The 21697-nt window shown below is 44.2% G+C and overlaps 1 protein-coding gene across 1 annotated transcript in view; it reads right to left on the reverse strand.

Moving 5' to 3' along the window:
- Positions 1-21697, reverse strand: part of BEGAIN (brain enriched guanylate kinase associated) — a 177882-nt gene that overhangs the window by 8374 nt on the left and 147811 nt on the right. The window contains exon 6 of the mRNA XM_083614916.1: positions 262-369. Coding sequence (XP_083471042.1) covers positions 262-369 — 108 coding nt within the window. The remainder of the gene's footprint in view (positions 1-261; positions 370-21697) is intronic.

The following is a 21697-nucleotide window of genomic DNA, read 5'->3' on the forward strand; positions in this document are numbered from 1 at the left end:
AATTTCATATATATATATATATATATATATATATATATATATATATATATAAATGAGATGATGAGTTTGGAGTCCAACAACACCTGGAGAGCCACATGTTATCCACCCCTGAACTAATAGAGAAAACTTCTTAAAGCAGCCACACTGATACAGGTACGTGGGATAGTTGAATCTGAGTAGTTAATCCAGCAACCCACAATCTCACATAACATATATTTCCATACGTGATCATGACAAATAGCCACTATTCAAAGTACTTACATTATCTTCTGACAATTTATCAATTGTCACCTTGGCTTCTATCAGATGGTTATTGAGGGCTATTATTTCGTGGCTTAAAGCTCTTTTTTCTTCTTCGTAATGTTGACCCTGCGAACAAAGACAATTCAATCAACGTCTTTCCCCTCACAACACGCGCTGTCAAATGCTGTTTCCCCAAGCTAAAGAGCAATTGTATGAAATGCCATTTCCACCCCCCCTTCCGAATATTTCTTTTCCTCTGCTGTGTTCTCTTCCTTACTAAGCAGCATATGACGGAGAACTGAAAGCACACTCGTTTTGCTTTTTAAAATAATGGAAGCTTGACATGGGGCATTTTCACACATCGGTTCACTCTGATTCCAAAGTTGGACATGTGGAATTGGTCTGTAATCCATACGTAGAACCTTCATTGACAAGAAAATATACAGGCGACGCTCAGCTTATGCCAGGTTGCCTTTCTGGGGAGATAGCGCGTAAAGCCAAAATTGTGTATTATCAAAACACATTGGGTTGCATGGTGGGTGGAGTTGCTAAAATCTTTCCCCCGGATGCCCATCCCCTTTCTATTTTTTAAAAAACTCTTTTTTGCCAAGTGTGTAAAGCTAAATGTGCACAGGTTAAATGCATGTAAGTTGCAAATGTACCTAATTTTTCTCCCATTCATCACAGACACATTAAAGGTAAAGGGACCCCTGACCATTAGGTCCAGTTGTGACCGACTCTGGGGTTGCGGCGCTCATCTCGCTTTATTGGCCGAGGGAGCTGGCATACAGCTTCTGGGTCATGTGGCCAGCATGACTAAGCCGCTTCTGGTGAACCAGAGCAGTGCATGGAAACGCTGTTTACCTTCCTGCCAGAGCTGTACCTATTTATCTACTTGCACTTTGACGTGCTTTCGAACTGCTAGGTTGGCAGGAGCAAGGACCAAGCAACAGGAGCTCACCCCGTCGCGGGGATTCAAACCGCCAACCTTCTGATCGGCAAGTCCTAGGCTTTGTGGTTTAACCCACAGTGCCACCTGCACCCCACAGACACATTGCAAGCCATTATTACAGCCTCTGATCCAAAGTTCAGTTTTATGTTCCTACAGGAAACTTGTGTACTCCGTGGAAGTTCCTAAACCACCAGAGTAAAATGCGAGTTGACCTGCACAGCTGGATTAAAAATATCTGAAGGCTCCTGAAACAAAGTTCTCAGCTATGAAACAGGTGGAAGCTGAGCCACGTGACTGCTGAATCACATGAGACAGCTCTTGACTGGACTGTACCATTTCAGGCTGCAGGTAGGGGAACTGCATTTTTGGGTGTTCACATGTTCTAACCCGCACAGAGAAGGGTTCCAGACAAACCTTCTCCTAACACCCCGATTTTCTATGTCTAGAATTAGATAGGAAAGGCATAGGTAGAGGCAACAGATGGACTCCCAGCATTAGCCTGACCCAGTCAGCCACTGGCACTGTAAAAGGAGGCCAACTCCTTTGCTAAGCTGAAATTTTGATAGTATAGAATAGATAACAAACTGGGAATTTAGTAAATAACACCTGGCTTGGTGACCACCTCTTATGAGTAGATGCCATTGGGATGATCCTCAGGATGAAGAATATTTAAGCCCATGGCTTAAAGTTCCCTTTCGAATCAGTTGTTTCCCAGTCAAATAATTCATTTACACACTTTTTTTTTTAAGTGTGCAAGAGCTATTGTGAAAATAGGCTGGACTGGTTCTCTAGAGTCAGCCATTTGCTAAGTCTGGGAGCCTGCAAAGACCAAATTAGGTTATGCATTCCACACATTTGCTTTCAATATGGATGCCTTGTTTGCTGAAACGTGCTAATTCTGCAAAGCAGGGTATTCATCTGAAGTGTCTTGGGATCTGAAATATCTATTCTGTCTGCTGACACACACATCTATATGCTCCATAATTCTCCAGAGGACATTTTCAGATTTGGGGGTGGAAGAGAAAGAAATAGAAATTCAGGGAAGAGGCACATGCAAAATTCAGCAAGGTTATAGTACAAATATGAAAAAAGAAGAAGGGTGTATATTTAAGGCCATTTGCTGTGACTTTCTTTTGCATACATTACAATGTCTATATTAGCATTAGAAGCAAATGCTCCACCCTTCCTTTTAACACCCCATTCTCTTTATTGCTATCTTCATTACTCAAAGATGCACCAAGGAAACGATCCGTAATGTAAAGCAAAAGAAATATAAGGAACTATACATTAAAAAGATAAACACAGTAATGGAAACACAATTCACAATCTGTTAAAACAAAAACTGGCTTGCAATGTTCACAGCACACCCAATAATCCATGTCGATTTCTGTTCTCTCGTACTTTACTGCACCAGTAGCCAATTTTTCCAAGCATCCCACCTGCTTTCTTTAAAGGAAAAGGAACCGATGCTAGTGCAAGTCTAGATAGTACAATTACTCTTCAGCATAGAAGTCCATTGAGGACAGGGGCTGAGGCCTCCATTCTACACTGCGTTTCACATTATGGAGGGTTTTTTTTTTAAAGAAGAAGAAAAAGCCTAAATCCTCTAGGTGAGGAAACACTTTTGTTATCTCACTAAAGAAGAATCCCCAATTGGAAGGCACACCATAATGGAGAGCCTGCTTCCCCAAGGCAGCACTGTAGGCAGAGCATTTAATTATGTAGGGCAATTTTAACCTATCTATCTATGCCGTCCAAACTCAGAAAAAGACTTTCTCATTTCCATCTGCATGAGAGTGTCATTTTTGCAGTTGTTTCTTTCCTAACTTCCTTTCCCATTTTTTAACCTACCTCCCCCCTCCCTCAATTCTCCACATGTACTTATATTCCTATGGGCGACAACTCTGGTCTCCTCAGGGAAACGTTCCTTAAACTTTGTGAGCTCTGTGGAATTTGTAGTAATATTTACTCTTGATTAAGTATATCGGCAGTTTTATCTGAAGTTCACTGGTGTCCTGTCTCCCTAGCATCCATTTGAGATAAGCATGGCTGAAGATGTGCTTTTATGTAATTGATTTATTCCATTCTTGTTGTGCCTTTCCTCCCTCTCCAAGGAGACCAAGGTAGCACACGTGTTCCCCTGACCACTGCATTTTTATCCCAACAGCCCTGTGAGATAAGTTAGGCTGAGAGATAGTAACCAGCTCAAGAGCACCCAGTGAGCTTCATGACGGAGCAGGGACATGAACCTGGGTTCTCCCACTCCTGGTCCATCACTCAGACCACTATACCATACTGGTTCTTTCCTACATGGCATAAAAGGAGAAGCCATGAATATACTGTGGGTGGTATTTATGGAATCATGGAATTGTAGAGTTGGAAGGGATCACAAGGGTCATCTAGTCCAATTCCCTGCAATGCAGGAACCTCAGCTAAAGCATCCATGACAGATGGCCAACCAACCTCTGCTCAATAACCTCCAAGGAAGTGTTGGGATGTTCCGTTCCACCTTAAGGAACATGCATGATTGTTGTGTGTCACATGCCTGTTTACACTCCAGCACAGCTTGCTGGGAACTTCCGTTTGTGTATAGCTTTTGCTTATGCTGCCTTGCTTTGGACACGAAGGAGATCAGACATGTTTCCTTTTGTCCTGATGTATGCTAAATAAACTGCTTTTAAATATGCTCACACAGCCTCTCCTGCCACTTCTGTTGCGTAGTGTTTACTCTGCTGTGTAGCGTGTCCTGGCTTCTGAAGCTCGGGTTGCAGATTCATGCTGCACCAAGGACTGGAGTTCGCCTGGCACACCAGCCGGTGGGCTGGAGCCAGCTGGGGGCCTGCCAATTGCCCCCGTTTCCCTGGTTGCATGCCAACAGGAAGGAGAACCCACCACCTCCTGGGGGAGCCCGTTTGACTGTCAAACTGCTCTTGCCACCATAAAGTTTTTCCTGGTTTTTAGTCAGAATCTCCTTTCTTGTAACTTAAAGCCAGTGGTTCTACCCTCCTGAGCAGGAGAAAACAAGCTTGCTCCATCTTCCATGTGACAGCCCTTGAGATATTTGAAGATGGCCATCATATCTCCTCTCAGTCTCCTCTTATTCAATGCCATTCTACTCAGAACAGGTCCGCTGAAGTTACTGGACATGACTGAATTGGGTTCATTTATTTCAGTGGGCCTACTCTGACTAGGGTTTAGTTGAATATACAACCCTCTGGTTAGAAGCCCTGCTTTTGGTGGACATTTGGAGTCGAGGCACTTATTATTATTATTATTATTACATATCTATCCTAACATTAGGGACGCGGGTGGCGCTGTGGGTTAAACCACAGAGCCTAGGACTTGCCAATCAGAAGGTCGGCAGTTCGAATCCCCGTGACGGGGTGAGCTCCCGTTGCTCGGTCCCTGCTCCTGCCAACCTAGCAGTTCGAAAGCACGTCAAAGTGCAAGTAGATAAATAGGTACCGCTCCGGTGGGAAGGTAAACGGCGTTTCCGTGCGCTGCTCTGGTTCGCCAGAAGCAGCTTAGTCATGCTGGCCACATGACCTGGAAGCTGTACACCGGCTCCCTCGGCCAATAAAGCGAGATGAGCGCCGCAACCCCAGAGTCAGTCACAACTGGACCTAATGGTCAGGGGACCCTTTACCTTTACCTAACATTCTTCCATGGAGATTATCTCCCATTTTGTCTTCACAACAACCTAACTTCTGTATTTAACTTACCCAACAGGGTTGTTGAGAGGATAAAATGCTGGAGGGATTACTATGTTTGCCACCTTGAGCATCCTTGGAGTAAAGTTAGGGCATGGATGTGATAAATAAATAAAACCATTGCCCTTTAGCAAACAATTGAGTTTGCCAAAAACCATTCGCCTCTTCAGTCTTCACTTGCGAGAGTAACATTTTCATTGCCGCATGCTGACTATTCCTATTCTTTCTTTGAAGAAGCTTTCTTGCTTCGAGAAGTTCAGGGCCCCACTCCCTCCAATATTTACTATTAAAATGAAACATGAAAGATTAGGTGTGATAAGCAAACCAGAGTCTTCTCCCAAACGTCTTGCTTTGTATCAATATGGCACAGCCCTTCCATCATCACTTTCTGTATCGCTGATAACTGACAGCGTGGGGAATTATTTGTACTGTGGGCCCTGAACAAATATCAAGGTTAATTATCCGCGTGTGTGGAACACAGGGCTATGATATAAAGGAGATTATTAAAATCAGAAAGTGGCAAACTGCTCACACTAAGCAGCTCCTGGGTGATTTCAAAGCACGTCAGAGAGTGATTTCGGCTTCCTTCCCACCTATCCGCCCACAGATTGAATTAGCTTTGTCCTGATCAACAGAAGAGGGACAATTATGGCCATGACAGGTCATGTTGCTCCAAACAAATTCATAGTATATGGATCATAAAACCCGTGATGTTAGTTTCGGCTTGATATCTTCCACACAGACAAAAAAGGAGACCCGGTCTTGTTTCCAGTAGAACAGTTCCAAAGGGAGAAGGCAAAAGCATGGGAGTGTAATTGGCAGGTTATTAGCTCTGAGCAGACCGGCTCAGAATTCACTCCGCCTATAAAGAAGCCGTCTCAGAGTGAGCAAACAGTGGTTTCTAATGCTCCCCTGGATGTTAATTTTTGAGAGGTTATAAGATCCGGAAGCCACAAGTGAGTGCATGCAACAGATATAAAGTGGGAATGTGTATGTTAATGAGAGCTGAGGAACTGACCAAGATAAGAAGAAGAAGAAATTGGGTTTAGTGGCTTGTTCTTGGAACATAGAGGTAACTTGGACTTGGGGGAGAAATTCAGTTTGGCTCATGTATAAGCACACATCTGCCTAATCTGTGCTTCCTGAAACAATACACGAACTGATACACAGCTAGACTTAGAAATCTGCACTTTTCTGAATTTTGTAAATTCATTATTTTATTTTAGTGGTTGCATCTATAACCCACATTTTTTTCTCTAAGGTGGCATACATGACTCTCCCCCTCCTTATTTAATCCCCTGCTGACTGGGGATATGAACCCTACACTCTCAGGTCCTGGTCCAACACTCTAACCGGTACGCCACATTGGCTCGAATTTAGTTCTCGGCAATGTAGCTCTCCAACCAAAAACGTGCATGGCAGTCCATATGTTAAAGGAAAGTATGGGTGGAAATGCCTTTACTAGTTTGAATGCAAACCCGCCAATTATATGCAATCCCTGAAACAATAGGCAAACTGTAACACAGCTATCCTAATAAATTCACACTTCCCTGAATTTTTGTACTTTAGTTCTCCAACCAAAAATATGCAGAAAAATCCACACAGCTGGGGAAACTGTGTATAAAAGTGCCTGCAGTGGTGAAAGTAGATACAAAAAATGCATTATATTATAAATAATGTGCATATTAGGCAAAATGGGATTTTAAATGTACACTTTAGTGTGCTGACAAATTTTTACAATGACTTTTTTTGTTTTATTTTAAGCAAACTGACGTGGAAATATGGCAAACCAGGGCTGCCATAGTTCAAAAAGTGAAAATCGGGACACAAAAGTTGTTAAGCTATTTTTCAGGGAATTTGTCAAAAAAAATATCAATGCTTCCGATGTGGGCTGCCATACGCCCGGACGCCATTTCCGGCGGGCGGATCCCAGCATACATCTGGGATGTATGGCCGCCCTAGGCAAACTGAACTTAAGATGGGAAAAATAAGAACCAGGAGAAATGAAAAGACTTGCTCATTCCTGGTCAGAGCCCTCATATGAGGATGATGTGTGCTGCACCACTAGCACCACACTACACAGGTACTTACCACGAGGAAAGGCCATGGCATAAGGACCCAGGTTCAATTCCTGGCATATCAAGGTTGGAAAAGACTCCTCAACCTAGAGAGCCGCTGCCAGACAATTCTGAGCTAGATGGACCAATGGTCTGACTCAGGAGAAGGCAGCTTCCTCTGTTGTTATGATATACAGTGGTACCTTGGGTTAAGAACTTAATTTGTTCTGGAGGTCCGTTCTTAACCTGCAACTGTTCTTAACCTGAAGCACCACTTTAGCTAATGGGGCCTCCCACTGCCGCCGCGCCACCAGAGCACAATTTCTGTTCTCATCCTGAAGCAAAGTTTTTAACCCGATGTATTATTTTTGGGTTAGTGGAGTCTGTAACCTGAAGCGTATGTAACCTGAAGCGTATGTAACCCGAGGTACCACTGTACATGAATCACAGAATTGCAGAGCTCTGATTGCATTCCCATCTATTTTGGATGCATTACAATGTGGAGAGTATTTGGTAGTTCGATAGGATGGATTGCATCCTGTTTGTTAAAATGCCCCTAACAGTGGTAGATTGGCTGGCTAAACGGAGAGTTTGAACCTTGTGGAATAAAGATTTTGTTCCATTTGCTCATGCTGTTTAGAGACATCCTCATAAATATTTGCATAGCTTCCGTAAAATAATTGAAGATTGCTGAACAAATCCTAATCATGTTAATTTCTGTTAGCAAACACAGCAAAGCAACAAAAGCAATGTTTTCACTTTGTAGCTCTGATCTGGAATTGCTAATGTTTAGGTGTCTGTTAAGGTGCTAGAACAAGCTAAGATTTATGACACAGAATTATAAACCCAGTCACTCATATTTCCGTTTTCATCCTCTCACCTCACCCACAAAGCTTAATTCTCTCTCTCTCTCTCTCTCTCTCTCTCTCTCTCTCTCTCTCTCTCTCTCACACACACACACACACACACACAGAGCTGCTGCCATACTGTCTATAATATGGGGAAAATAACAATGACCTACCTTTCCAGTTTTTTTGCAAGGGTTGCAGAGAAAATGCATGGGAAGCTCTTAAATTGAACACCTACTATATAGCAAAGCACATAGCCTCCACTTTGGCAATCAGTATTGTACAAGATCAGCAATTCAATGATGTCACTCCCAAGAACATCCTGATTTTGTCTCTGGTGAAATTATATTTTGAGACTACTAAGTACAGTAAAAGCATTCTCTCTAAGCCAAAATCCCAGAGACATCTAAAACCATTCAGAGCTTTTGCCATTACGGTTAGCTCAACACCAGTTATAACTGGGAATCCTATGGAACTCAGACAGAATCTGCTTATTAAAGCTGTACACTTAGAGACTTATGCCTACAGGTTTGGCTAAGAAAGGTAATATAATACAAGGCACTAACTTCTCTCTATTTTTATATGCATTCCTTTAAAAGGCACATCCCACATGACAGTTGAACCTTGTGTAATTTGTATTTCTCCTTTACCTAAACTTATGATTACCCACGGAGTTTTATATGCCTGTTGTCTTTGTCCATGGAGTTTCCTTGGCAGGGATACTGGAGTGGCTTGCTGGTTCCTGCTCCAGGTGGATCACGTTTATTCAAAACTCTCCACTATGACCTGTCCATCTTGGGTGGTCCTGCACGGCATAGCTCATAGCTTCTCTGAGTTGTTCAAGCCCCTTCGTCACGACAAGGCAGAGATCCATAAAGGAGCTGGACCATAAAGAAGGCTGATCGCCGAAGAATTGATGCTTTTGAATTATGGCGCTGGAGGAGACTCTTGAGAGTCCCATGGACTGCAAGAAGATCAAACCTATCCAATCTGAAGGAAATCAGCCCTGAATGCTCACTGGAAGGACAGATCCTGAAGCTGAGGCTCCAATCCTTTGGCCACCTCATGAGAAGAGAAGACTCCCTGGAAAAGACCGTGATGTTGGGAAAGATGGAGGGCACAAGGAGAAGGGGACGATAGAGGACGAGATGGTTGGACAGTGTTCTCAAAGTGACCAACATGAATTTGACGAAACTCTGGAAGGCAATGGAAGACAGGAGTGCCTGGCATGCTCTGGTCCATGGGGTCACGAAGAATCGGACACGACTAAATGAATAAACAACAACAACATGATTACCCAAGTGATTTAAGCATCCTCCAGGCTATTTGGATAAATGGGGTCATGGTGTTCTGGCCTTTTCTCTTTATGCTAATGGAAAGATACCATGAAAGACATTCTGAAGCTTGCAAATTGCTTCCACTGAAGCACTTAGGTGAGGAAGACTCATAACCTTCACAAGTCAGCTTCTTGCTTGGAAGAAGACAGGAACCCTGGCACAGTCTCTGAAACCTGAAGAGCTGTGAAAGTCAAAGGTGTACAAAAGACAAACACACAGTTTTGAGGGTCCATTCATCTCCTGTAATCACCTGGGTAGGGATGAATGAATCTGACCATTTCAGTTTCTTTCAGTCTTGCATTCCCCCAATTTTGAGTTCTGTTTGCCACATTTCCTTAATCAGCTTGCGATTTATTTTTTAAGTCCTCAAGAAAATTTGTTAGCCTTCCACAGTTTGTTTCTCCTAATATACACATTTATGTAAGGAATTTTGCCGAATATAAACATTTGGGCAAGCTATTTCCCCTAATATAATTAATCTTTGCTTGTCATTTTCAAAAAAATGTGTAGTATATTTTAAAGCATGCTTCCCCCTATTACAAACATTTTGGGTTGGAAAACTTCCTGGAATGGAGAGAGAAAACATGTGGTGTTTGGCAATAGCTAAACTAAATAAGTGAACTATCCATGCCATCCAAAATTACCCTAAATACTCAATTCAGAGCAAAAACGTTTGCATGATAGCTCAGTTGGCAGAGCATGAGACTTGTAACCTGAGGGTCGTGGGTTTGAGCTCCGTGTTGGGCAAAAGATTCCTGCATTGCAGGGGGCTGGACTAGATCAGTGGTGTCCAAAATTGTTTCAAAGAGGGCCAGATTTGAGGGTTTTTTAAGGATTTTACCCCAGGAACTAAACTGCCACAGGCCAGATTAAACCGACCGGCGGGTCGAATTAGGCCCCTGAAACGGACTTTGGACATGCCTGGACTAGATGATCCCTTACAACTCTACAGTTCTATGATTCAACCTTCATTTTACTCAGATCCCCAATCTGTTTTTATTGTGGATTATAGTAAATGATATCTAAACAGTGTGCATTCACTGCCACATTTATAATTCAATCCTGTGCATGCCCATACAGATGTATGTCCCACTGTGTTCAATGGGGCTTACTCCCGGGTAAATGGATATAAGATTGCAGCCTAAAAATCAGACCAAACCTGTGTGAAAGGCAATGTAGTGTAGTCGTTAGAGTGTTTGAGATTAGGACTTGGGAGACCAGCCTTCAAATCCCCAAGAAGCTCGTTGGGTGACTTTGGGGCCAGTCACTACCTCTTAGGGTTGTTGTGAAGACAAAAGATGAGAGAGGAAGAACTAGGCATGTTACCTTGTGCTCCTTGGGTAGCTTGTCCCTTGTTGTTGTTAAGCTGGGTTTTTTCAATATTGTGTTTTGATTGTTGCAAGCCACCCTGGGACCTTACACTGAAGGGTGGGCAAATAAATATATAAATAACTTGGAAGAAAGTCATAGACTTGTCGAGCTGTAGAGTCCGAAGGGCATCCAGCCCAAGCCCGCCACAACACAAGTCCCATGGAGAGAGATGAGACTCGCCCTTGTATATCTTAATGGGGAAAGTGTGTTGTGAGCTTAAACAACACGGAGATAGTTTGTAAATTAACAGCAGCTATAGACCTCATAAGCAGAAGTAGCGCTTTTACACTTGGGAGGATAACACTCTAATCTATTGTAGTCCAGTTGATTATAGCAGCTAAAATAGCCTCTTTGATGAATAGCGGTTATTTTTGTATTTTTAATTCTATAGAAGGAAGCTCTATTTTCAGTTTGACAAAATGATGGAGAGCCCTAGATTTGCTGCACGACTACTTTGCTGATTGCTCAAAGCTGGCAATTTTGTTGCAATCTCAGCTTTTAACGGTGATGGGTTAATAGAAAGCTGATAGCTCACAGGGAGATTATAACAGCAATGTAAAAACAGGTCGCTTTTCTCTTTTGTAAAGCAAGACGGCTCATCCCCTATTTTAAGGATTGCCCCGGATTTTAAGCCTTCTGCTGTTACAGAATAGCATCCCCATAGAACATTTTTGCTTCCCTTCCTTTCTACATGCTCATTGGCTTATTCTATTCACCATTATTAGTTCTTTGGATGATTTATAGACCACCCTTTACACGAGCCAAATAAGTGGTCAAATAAGATAAAAAGAGCCCATCAAATAACACCATCCTTAAAATGCACAACAACTTGTAACTGCTCACTAAATACCAGTTTACAAATAACAGCAGCTAACCCATTTATCAAAAAGAGTCCATCTCAGCCATTTGCCTGAAACTATAAAGAGAAGGGATGCGGGTGGCGCTGTGGGTTAAACCACAGAGCCTAGGACTTGCCGATCAGAAGGTCAGCGGTTCGAATCCCTGCGATGGGGTGAGCTCCCATTGCTTGGTCCCTGCTCCTGCCAACCTAGCAGTTCGAAAGCACGTCAAAGTGCAAGTAGATAGTCTCATGTGATTCAGCAGTCACGTGGCTCAGCTTCCACCTGTTTCATAGCTGAGAACTTTGTTTCAGGAGCTTTCAGATATTTTTAATCCAGCTGTGCAGGTCAACTCGCATTTTACTCTGGTGGTTTAGGAACTTCCACGGAGTACACAAGTTTCCTGTAGGAACATAAAACTGAACTTTGGATCAGAGGCTGTAATAATGGCTTGCAATGTGTCTGTGGGGTGCAGGTGGCACTGTGGGTTAAACCACAAAGCCTAGGACTTGCCGATCAGAAGGTTGGCGGTTCGAATCCCCGCAACGAGGTGAGCTCCTGTTGCTTGGTCCTTGCTCCTGCCAACCTAGCAGTTCGAAAGCACGTCAAAGTGCAAGTAGATAAATAGGTACAGCTCTGGCAGGAAGGTAAACGGCGTTTCCCTGCACTGCTCTGGTTCACCAGAAGCGGCTTAGTCATGCTGGCCACATGACCCAGAAGCTGTACGCCGGCTCCCTCGGCCGATAAAGTGAGATGAGCGTCGCAACCCCAGAGTCAGCCATGACTGGACCTAATGGTCAGGGGTCCCTTTACCTTTTATAAAGAGAAGAGGCCAGATGCACCGTTGCAGGTTTTAAATCAGAGATTGGATGGCCATTTGTCATGGACGCCTTAGTTGAGATTCCTGTCTCCAGTGGGTTGGACTAGATGGCCCTTGGGGTCCCTTAGAGGAAATCCTACAATTCTACTATCATCCAGGGACTCAAAGGTTCCATGGTCTTCAATATAAGCTTCACATGACCTCCAGAAAAAGAAAATATCCATGCTGGCATTTTGCGTTTGGAAAAGGCAGAAATCCAAATATCAGCTGAAGATTCCTTGTCATCTTCAGTCGTCTTTGCACAACTATGATCTCGGCTGATCAAGAGATACCAGGAACCTGTGCTTCTTATTAGCATAACAATGCACATTCCTTGAGAATTACACCCTTGTCCATCTCCGTCTTTAAAAGATATGCATGTCTTGTGATTTTTAAATTGCTTCTTTTTTATATGAATTGATTAAAGGCTACTTTCTCTATCTAAGGGAGGCCTGACATGATTTCCAGAGACTGGAATCAAAGACCACTGTGGGCCCAACTGCACCTTATGCTAAGTGCGTGGTTTGTAGCTTTGCCTCCTAATTATTTTTAGCTTCTAGACACGTGAGGGGTGGTGGTTTGTTGCTGCTGCAGGAGTCGCAGCATGCAGTGAGGGGACATAAGAACATGCGAAGAGCCAAAAGACTGTCTAGTTCAGTGCTCTCTTCTCCCAGTGGCCAGTCAGCTGCCTCTGGGAAGCCCCACAAGCTGGACCTGAGCACAACACCAACTGGGGTCCAAAGGCATAATCAGTGCTGGATTTACGTATAAGCTAAACAAGCTATAGCTTAGGGCCCCACTCTCTTGCCCCCCCCCAAAAAAAAAATGAAAGGAAAACAAAAACTGGATGTACATTTCCAAAATATAAGATAAAAAACAAATAAAATAAAACCTACATACAGCAAGAGTGTTTTGTGCTGTGTAGGCTCCTATGATGTAAGTCATGGGCCCCGCCTGCTAGCCTGCTCCCTAAAATATCACTCATTTCTATATATAGGGTGCCTACACTCTGCACGGACTGCAGGTTGCATGGCAACATGTAGCATGCAGCTGCAGACTGCAGTGCAGCACAGTTAAATGTTAAAATATGTATTTTAACATTAGATAACAGGTACAACAGCTGTTGTACCTGTTATCTAATGTTAAAATACATATTTTTGTTATGTGCAAATGGCTTTAGATACCTGTTAGGTTTACCATATAGCATATATTCAACACACAAAAAACAGCAGCAATTTGTTGTTGACAAAGGACAGCTGGACATATAAAGGGCCCCATTACCTTCAGTAGCTTAGGGCCTCATCAAACCTAAATCTGGCCCTGGGTATAATACTTCTAGCTGTGGAGGCAGCACATAGCTACTGGGTCTAGTAGCTACTGATAACCTTACCCTCCATAAATGTGATCAGTCTAATCATGTTTAAAAGTCATCCAAGTTAGTCACCATAACTCTCACTTGCGGAAACGAATTCCTTAGTTTAACTAGGTGCTGTGTGCACCTTTTTGTCTGAATCTCCCAGAGTTCAGCTTCATTGGGTGGCCTCAGTTGGTAGAACATGAGTTTCTTAACCTCAGAGTCATGGGTTCAAGCCCCATGTTGGGTACAAGATTCCCGCATCACAGAGGGTTGGACTAGATGACCCTCGTGGTCCCTTCCAACTCTACAATTCTACGATGCTATGATTTCTATGATGCTTATTGGTTGCCCTTTTCCGGACTTTGTAGGATAATGCTTCAGCTCACTGTATGATTGCTTGTAATCCCGTTACATTTTAACAGAAACTTAAAATAATACACAGCCTGACATTGATAAATAAAAAGAAAATTTATCTTTTTTCATAGCAATTAATACTATTCTGTATTGTACTTGTGTAGCATTTCAATAACATTTGTAGACACGGAGAAAGGCGAATTTAATTTTCATTATGTATTTGCATTTGACAATATTATTTAAGATCACATGAGAACTCTAAGATATTATCTGACAGCAAAAGCACTGTGCGCCTCTGAACAAACCTTTATCTCTCCCTTTTATATTAACACAAGAAAAAAGAAATGGTTTCTTGAAGTTTGATGCATGACAGGTTAAGTAACTTTGGGGGATTCTGCTGGGTAAGCTAAACTCTATCTGGAACCAAATATAGGAAACTCTCTTGTGATATATTTATCATGGCCATCATGAGACCTTTGAAAGTTGTCTCTACCATTCCTATAAGAAGGAAGAAGACAGAATTTCATCCCTAGCCAGCTCCCCCATTCCTGCTATATGTAGTCTGTAGCCAGAAGAATATTAGTGTTTGAGCATTTTTCAGGATGTCAATATGTAGGCATCTGATCATTTGAAGCGGATATTCACTGTGGGAGAATGACAGGGGAAAGTCATCAGACAACAACTTTTTTTTTGATTGCCAGCTGTTATTGCAGACGAGCTCTTTGTACAGTTTCTAGAGGAGGAGAAAACAAAATAACACAAGGAAGAAGTAAATGCAACGGTCTTGAACTGTTGCTCACCAGTGGACCCAGAATATCCTTATATGGGGGTTGCAGACCAATTAGAAAGTGTTTTTCTTGACAGCTCTTTAGAGCTGACAAAAGCTGACAGAAGCTGAAAAGGGCACCAGTATTATAAGTTCCATGCTTTTGTCAGTTACCTGCTTTTACAGCCCTTTTCCTAATTTTACAACCGAATGATTTGAGGTGGGCTGTGGGCACACTTGAAATTTTGAGAGAGTGCCGCAGGTGCCAGCCACAAATTGGTTGTCATGGGGGGCATGGTATAACCCCAAATGGCTGCTATTGAGGTGGCACAACACAAAATGGTTGCTACATCTGGAATCGTAGAATTGCAGAGTTGGAACACCAAGGGACATCTAGTCCAACCCCTACAATGCAGGAATCGCATCTAAAGCGTAAAGCTTGTTCAGGGTAGGAGATGCAGAGTCAACGCAAACAGGAACAGAGCAGGAAGAACGAACTTGTGAGTCGAAGACCTGCCACCCGCTTAGAGATAAATAAGACACAGGGACACATGAATTTAAGGTTAATGGGCTAAAGAAGGCCACAGCTTTATTGGTTACAGCATGTGAGTGGTATTGGCTTTAGGCATTGGATCAAACAATCTATACATGACTCCACCCCGCTCAGTGGGGAGTCATCTGAAGATTAACAACCAGTGGGAGGAGCTTGTTGATGCAAATACAACTGAAGCTTCCCCTGATGTCACCGGGAGCTGTGCCATGGCCCTAGCCACCAGCAGGGCATCGGACAGGATCCACGACCGCCGGATTCCTTTAACGGAATACCCAACAAGGGGAGGGGTAGGTGATGGCCACACCTGCCCTCGAACACACGTCACATATTCCAATGCCTAACCACCAATACACAAAAAGTTGTGACGGTTTGCTATGAGGTAGGCGAAAAACCAAGAGGCTGGTTCCAATTTGCCAAATGAATAAAAATTCCTACCAGGCCCTCTGGGCAACCGGGCCAACCAACCTGAGTCTATAGCAAGGTCAGACACATAACTATGACCTAAAGGGAAAGTGGGCGGGTGATCCGACGACGAAGGGGTGCAGAATGAGAAGATGGAGCTGCCACGGCCACTTGAATGTGGCTAAACCCCGCCCACAAGCCAGCCCTATTGGCTGGCCTATGGGCACGGCACAGCAGCCAGGTAAGCTGACGCATGGGTCCGAATACGCCCCCCTGCCGACATGGGAACCGGCTCCCACTCACAACTCCTCCCCTCTGTTAGGAGGCTTTGTGGGTTTTTGAGGGGATATTTTACTGAGAACTTTTGTGGGTGCTACAGCAGGCACCAATGGGTGCACTGGTACTTCTAGGCACTCCTGCCTTATGGGGTGACGTGAGATATATCACCAAGCGACAACTATGCTCCTTATCTCTCTGTTGTGGAGATCTTCTGATGGGGCACCTCTGGTGGTTCCTCATGCCCCTGATGTTTGGTCCATGTTCACTAGGAACTGAGCCTTTAGGGTAGCAGGCCCTGCCCCATGGAACTCCCTCTGAGTAGAAGTTCAGCAGGAGCCAGAGGCGACACGTCCTGTTTCGCCACCTGAGGCGAAATGGGAAGGTGACGCCCTGGTAGTACAGCCTCCCACACCCGGGCTGCAAGATCTCACTGGATGCCACTGCTGTCGCCACTGCTTCTCTGATAGCGGTGGAGGCGATGGAGAAGAAGAAGAGTTTGGATTTGATATCCCGCTTTATCACTACCCAAAGGAGTCTCAAAGTGGCTAACATTCTCCTTTCCCTTCCTCCCCCACAACAAACACTCTGTGTAGTGAGTGAGGCTGAGAGACTTCAGAGAAGTGTGACAATCCCAAGGTCACCCAGCAGCTGCATGTGGAGAAGCAGGGAAGCAAACCCAGTTCACCAGATTACGAGTCTACCGCTCTTAACCACTACACCACACTGGCTGAGTGCCTGCAGGGCTGCTGCCTCTTCAGGTTCCGCTGCCTGAGGCAAATGCCTCAGCTCGCCTCATGGGTGGGCCGACCCTGACTGGAACTAAGACTGCTTTCTTTCAGGTTTCTACTGCAAACGGTATTGTTTGGACAGGCCTTTGCAATATTGTTTTCTGTTTTTAACAAAACTGCATTCATTCATGAGGTTTTTATTTAAAAAAGCAGTGCTAATATGGACGTGCTTGCTGATTTCATTATAACATTGTATGCTGTATACCACCTTGTTATACTTTTATGAAAAGCAAGAATTATAAGAGGCAAACAAACAACCTACAATACTGCACACAAAACAGGTCATCCAATTTTCTGGTTTCAGTTTTGCTTTTTCCGCGTTCTCCCGCTGCCAGGGTCCTGAAGATGTGCATCCCGTTTTTCAGCATCCCTTCCTCATGCTAATTCCACCTTGGCTCCCAGGAAGACATTTAGGGATCTCATCAAGGGTAATTAGCAATGCATTCTATTTATTCTGTAGCATACCAGCTATTTGCTTAAAGAGCTTTGCTGTTTTGCTGTAACTGCCAGAGCCCAAGACATGTAGCCTGTGGAGACAATTTCTGGGCACAGAAGATGCTATAATACACACTTTTCTTTTTGCAAGGGTCAGGGAAAACAAGTTGTTGATCTGTATTCAATCTACCTCAGGGCATTTATCTATTATAGGAATCTGTTTCCTGACAGGAGCAAAAAAACAGATGAAAAGGAAGCAGAGAGAAGCTCTTGGGGAGAGTTCCAAAGCGGATTCTCTTCCTTAAACCCAAGTGAAGATATTAAAGCAGGAGTGGGGAATTCTTTTCAGTCCAGGGGCCCCAGTCCCCTTCCGGACCACCTTCGGGGGGAGGGCATAGGCCAATAGTGGGCGGGACCACAGGCAAAAGTGGGCGGAACAGTAGATGTGACTCAAATCTTTCTAAAGCAGGCTACTGTACTTTCTTCACATTGACACATCCTTCTCTATCCTCTATCCAGGGAAGCAGTAGGCGTGATGAGATTTCAAAGACATAGTCTAGCCAGGCAAAACCATTCAAGGACAGCCTACTAGGGATATGGCCAAGGAAGAACACCAAGACCCAGATAGAGAGGCCAGGAGGGATGCATTTCATGTTACAGAAATGTCATGCTACCAACCCACCACAACTGCTATCTGCTGGGCTTCACAGTAAATTGGAAGTCCCCACCTATTGAGACACGGAGGTGGTGCTGTGGGTAAAACCTCAGCGCCTAGGACTTGCCGATCGTATGGTCGGCGGTTCGAATCCCTGCGGCGGGGTGAGCTCCCATCGTTCGGTCCCAGCTCCTGCCCACCTAGCAGTTCGAAAGCACTCTTAAGTGCAAGTAGATAAATAGGAACCGCTTTATAGCGGGAAGGTAAACGGCGTTTCCATGTGCTGCGCTGGTCTGGCTCACCAGCTGCAGCTTCGTCACGCTGGCCACGTGACCCGGAAGTGTCTTCGGACGGCGCCGGTTTATGGCCTCTTAAGCGAGATGAGCACGCAACCCCAGAGTCGGACACGACTGGCCCGTATGGGCAGGGGTTCCTTTACCTTTACCTATTGCTTCAGGAGCCACAGAAAATCTGGACACAAAAGTTGAGCTTTTTTTGGTTTTGACATTGAACTTTTAAAAAATATTTTGGAGCTATTTTTAAGGAAGTTTGCCAAAACCTAGACTTCCAACAGGGGTTGCCATACATTTGGATTTTCCCAGACGTTTCACTGATTTCTAACAAGACACTGATTCAGACTGCTTTATTCTGGCTATGTCCAGAATACCGTAGGTGAGAGCCCTCTAGATGGTTGAAGATGGCAATCATATTAACTCTTCTCCAGGCGAAACAGACCCAGCTTCTTCCATCTCTCCGCATAGGACTTGGCCTTCAGGTCCCTCACCCCCTTTGTCTCCTCCTTCTAGGGATGTTCCAGTTTGTCAATATCCTTCTTAAACTGCTGTGCACTGGACACAAGACAGGTGAGGAATGACCACAGCATAGTGGAGTGGTACTATTACTTCTCATGATATCTGGACCCTAAACTATGTCAGAATCATAGGTTTTGGGTTCTGGAAACCTTGATTTCTTGAGTAAACACAAGGGGTTCCAGCAGATCCAGGACATCACACTACATAGGCTCAAGTGCCTCTTGGGTTGGTAAGAGCATCAGACTAGGACCTGGGAGACCATGGTTCAAATCTCCACTGAGCCATGAAGCTCATTGGGTGACCTTGGGATACAGTGTCTCAGCCTCACCTACCTCACAGGGGTTTTGTGAAGTTAAAATGGGTTGGGAAGTTTTTAATGTTTGATGTTTTATCGATTTTTAAAAATTATTATTATCTGTTTACCTCTATAATGTAAACAGAAGTACTCAACTGGCTGGCTAAACTGAGCATCTTGGGCTTGCCGATTGGAAGGTCGGCGGTTCGAATCCGCACAATGGGGTGAGCTCCTGTTGCTCTGTCCCAGCTCCTGCCAACCTAGCAGTTTGAAAGCATGCCAGTGCGAGTAGATAAATAGGTACCATTGTGGCAGGAAGGTAAACGGCATTCCCATGTGCTCTGGTTTCCGTCATGGTGTTCCATTGCGCCACAAGCGGGTTAGTCATGCTGGCCACATGACCCGGAAAGCTATCTGTGGACAAACACCGGCTCCCTTGGCCTAAAAGCGAGATGAGCACCACAGTCCCATAGTCGCCTTTGACTGGACTTAACCACCCAGGGGTCCTTTACCTTTACCCTTTTACCTATTATCTTACCAAGGATATGGGTTTGACTGCTTTCTTTTTATAAATTCCACCCTACATGGGATCATGGGTTCAAAGGGCACTCATTGGGTATTATCAGGGCTTTATTTCAGTTAGTGTCTGGGACGTAGTGATTTGAATGGTGACTGTGCATAACCACCAACCATCACACCTTGCCAACAAAGGTCCGTATAGTAAAAGCTATGGTTTTCCCAGTAGTGATGTATGGAAGTGAGAGCTGGACCATAAAGAAGGCTGATCACTGAAGAATTGATGCTTTTGAATTATGGTGCTGGAGGAGACTCTTGAGAGTCCCATGGACTGCAAGAAGATCAAACCTATCCATTCTTAAGGAAATCAGCCCTGAGTGCTCACTGGAAGGACAGATCCTGAAGCTGAGGCTCCAATACTTTGGCCACCTCATGAGAAGAGAAGACTCCCTGGAAAAGACCCTGATGTTGGGAAAGATGGAAGGCACAAGGAGAAGGGGACGACAGAGGACGAGATGGTTGGACAGTGTTCTCGAAGCTACTAGCATGAATCTGAACAAACTGCGGGAGGCAGTGGAAGACAGGAGTGCCTGGCGTGCTCTGGTCCATGGGGTCACGAAGAGTCGGACACGACTAAACAACTAAATAACAACAACAAAGGACTTGCACAAGCGGAAGATGTCTGGATGATGTGCATAGTCTAGATATAACACAAAGCAAGCTGGGGAGTGAGAGTAGGAAGGGATGTTGCTGTCATGTCCTGCCTGGGGGCTTCACAAAAGCATCTAGTTGGCCAGTTGTGGAGGAAGATGCTAGACTAGATGAATCTTTGGTCTGATCCACCAAGGCTCTGATGCTGATGCAAACCCCTACACTAACGCTTCTTTTATTTGGCGATCACTCGTAGCCGAGTAAGATTGTCTTCCATAAACACAGTTTTAACAATGAGTCCATAAGTGACAGTGGAGGCCAATTCTGGATCCACATGTCCTTCCACAGTGGGAACATTGGTTTCTGGGTGGGAGTTGATCGTGGTGTGGATTTGCCAAGCGTGCCTTCCTCTTAGCACGTTTCTCCCTTGCGTCCTGAGTTTGAGTAAGATACCTTTGGTAAAGGCTGTTCTCCAGTTGGAGCGCTCGCAGGCCAGTGTTTCCCAGTTAGCAACAGGACGAAAGAATAACACCCCCACCTCCCTCTCTCCCTCCCTCTCTCCCCTCCCTTTCCCCCCAATCGCAAGATGTCTATGACAAAAGTTACATGTAAACAAACTGTGAAAAAGACTATGTACTGAAAGTGGAGACATAAGATGTACTTTCCCCTGTTTATTTGTTTGTTTTGTAGCACAAGCACACCTTTAATAAGAATCTTACCTACCCTTCATCAAAAAAATCCAGGGCAGTGTGCAAGCGTAGGAATAAAATCTATTCACAAAACATACAGATGGACAATTTAAAAAACCAGTAGGTTCTTATTACAGTCTAAACAATTCCCAGTTTGTTGTGCTAATCCGTGCGCATTAACTGCAACTTCACTTTAGGTTCAGCCAGCTGTTATATATTGTGTTAGGCCAATGGTCCATCTGGCTGAGTATGGCCTACACGGACTGGCAGCAACTCTCCAAAATTAGAGAGAGGAAGTCTCTCCCAAGGCTACCTGGATATGCCAGAGATTGAACCATTGAGTTACAGCCTTTGGCATAACAAATCCATGATCTCAAGCCCTTTCCCAACGTCGTCATGGATATACAGAACCCATTTTATCTGAGCTTTTACTGATCAAAGCATTTTTGATGCCCACCAGCTACATGGTTAGTTTAGGGGCTGTATTGGATAATCAGCCTATAGCAATTTTTGCCTGTGCAGCAACTGAGGTTTTCTGTTGTTTTTATTATTCATAATTTCTGCAGAGCTTTCCTGTGGACTATTTCTGTATCTCATTAGTCCTCCTAATCAGGGGTGCCATTTCAGTAGGAAGAGGAGAAGCATTCAGCAATGTCCAAGGAGCAGCTTGTAGATGCATTCAAGGTTAAATTGTGAAAAACTGCAGCAATCTATTTTAGGAGCATCCGTTTTCCCCATACCTCATAGGAAATCAATAAAGAAGACAGAAATTTGGTTTAGAACAGATTGGCTTGCAATTGGATTTTGGGTGCATGAAGAGTCTCAGCGATTGTACCCAGGCTCTGGAACATTTTCCTCTGGGGAGACTTGCCTGGTGTCCTTGTTCTTTGGCTCTCTAGACTCTTCTATTACTACATTCATACCCCAAT

Source organism: Podarcis filfolensis, assembly GCF_964270895.1.
Source record: "Podarcis filfolensis genome assembly, chromosome: 1".
Lineage (NCBI taxonomy): Eukaryota > Metazoa > Chordata > Lepidosauria > Squamata > Lacertidae > Podarcis > Podarcis filfolensis.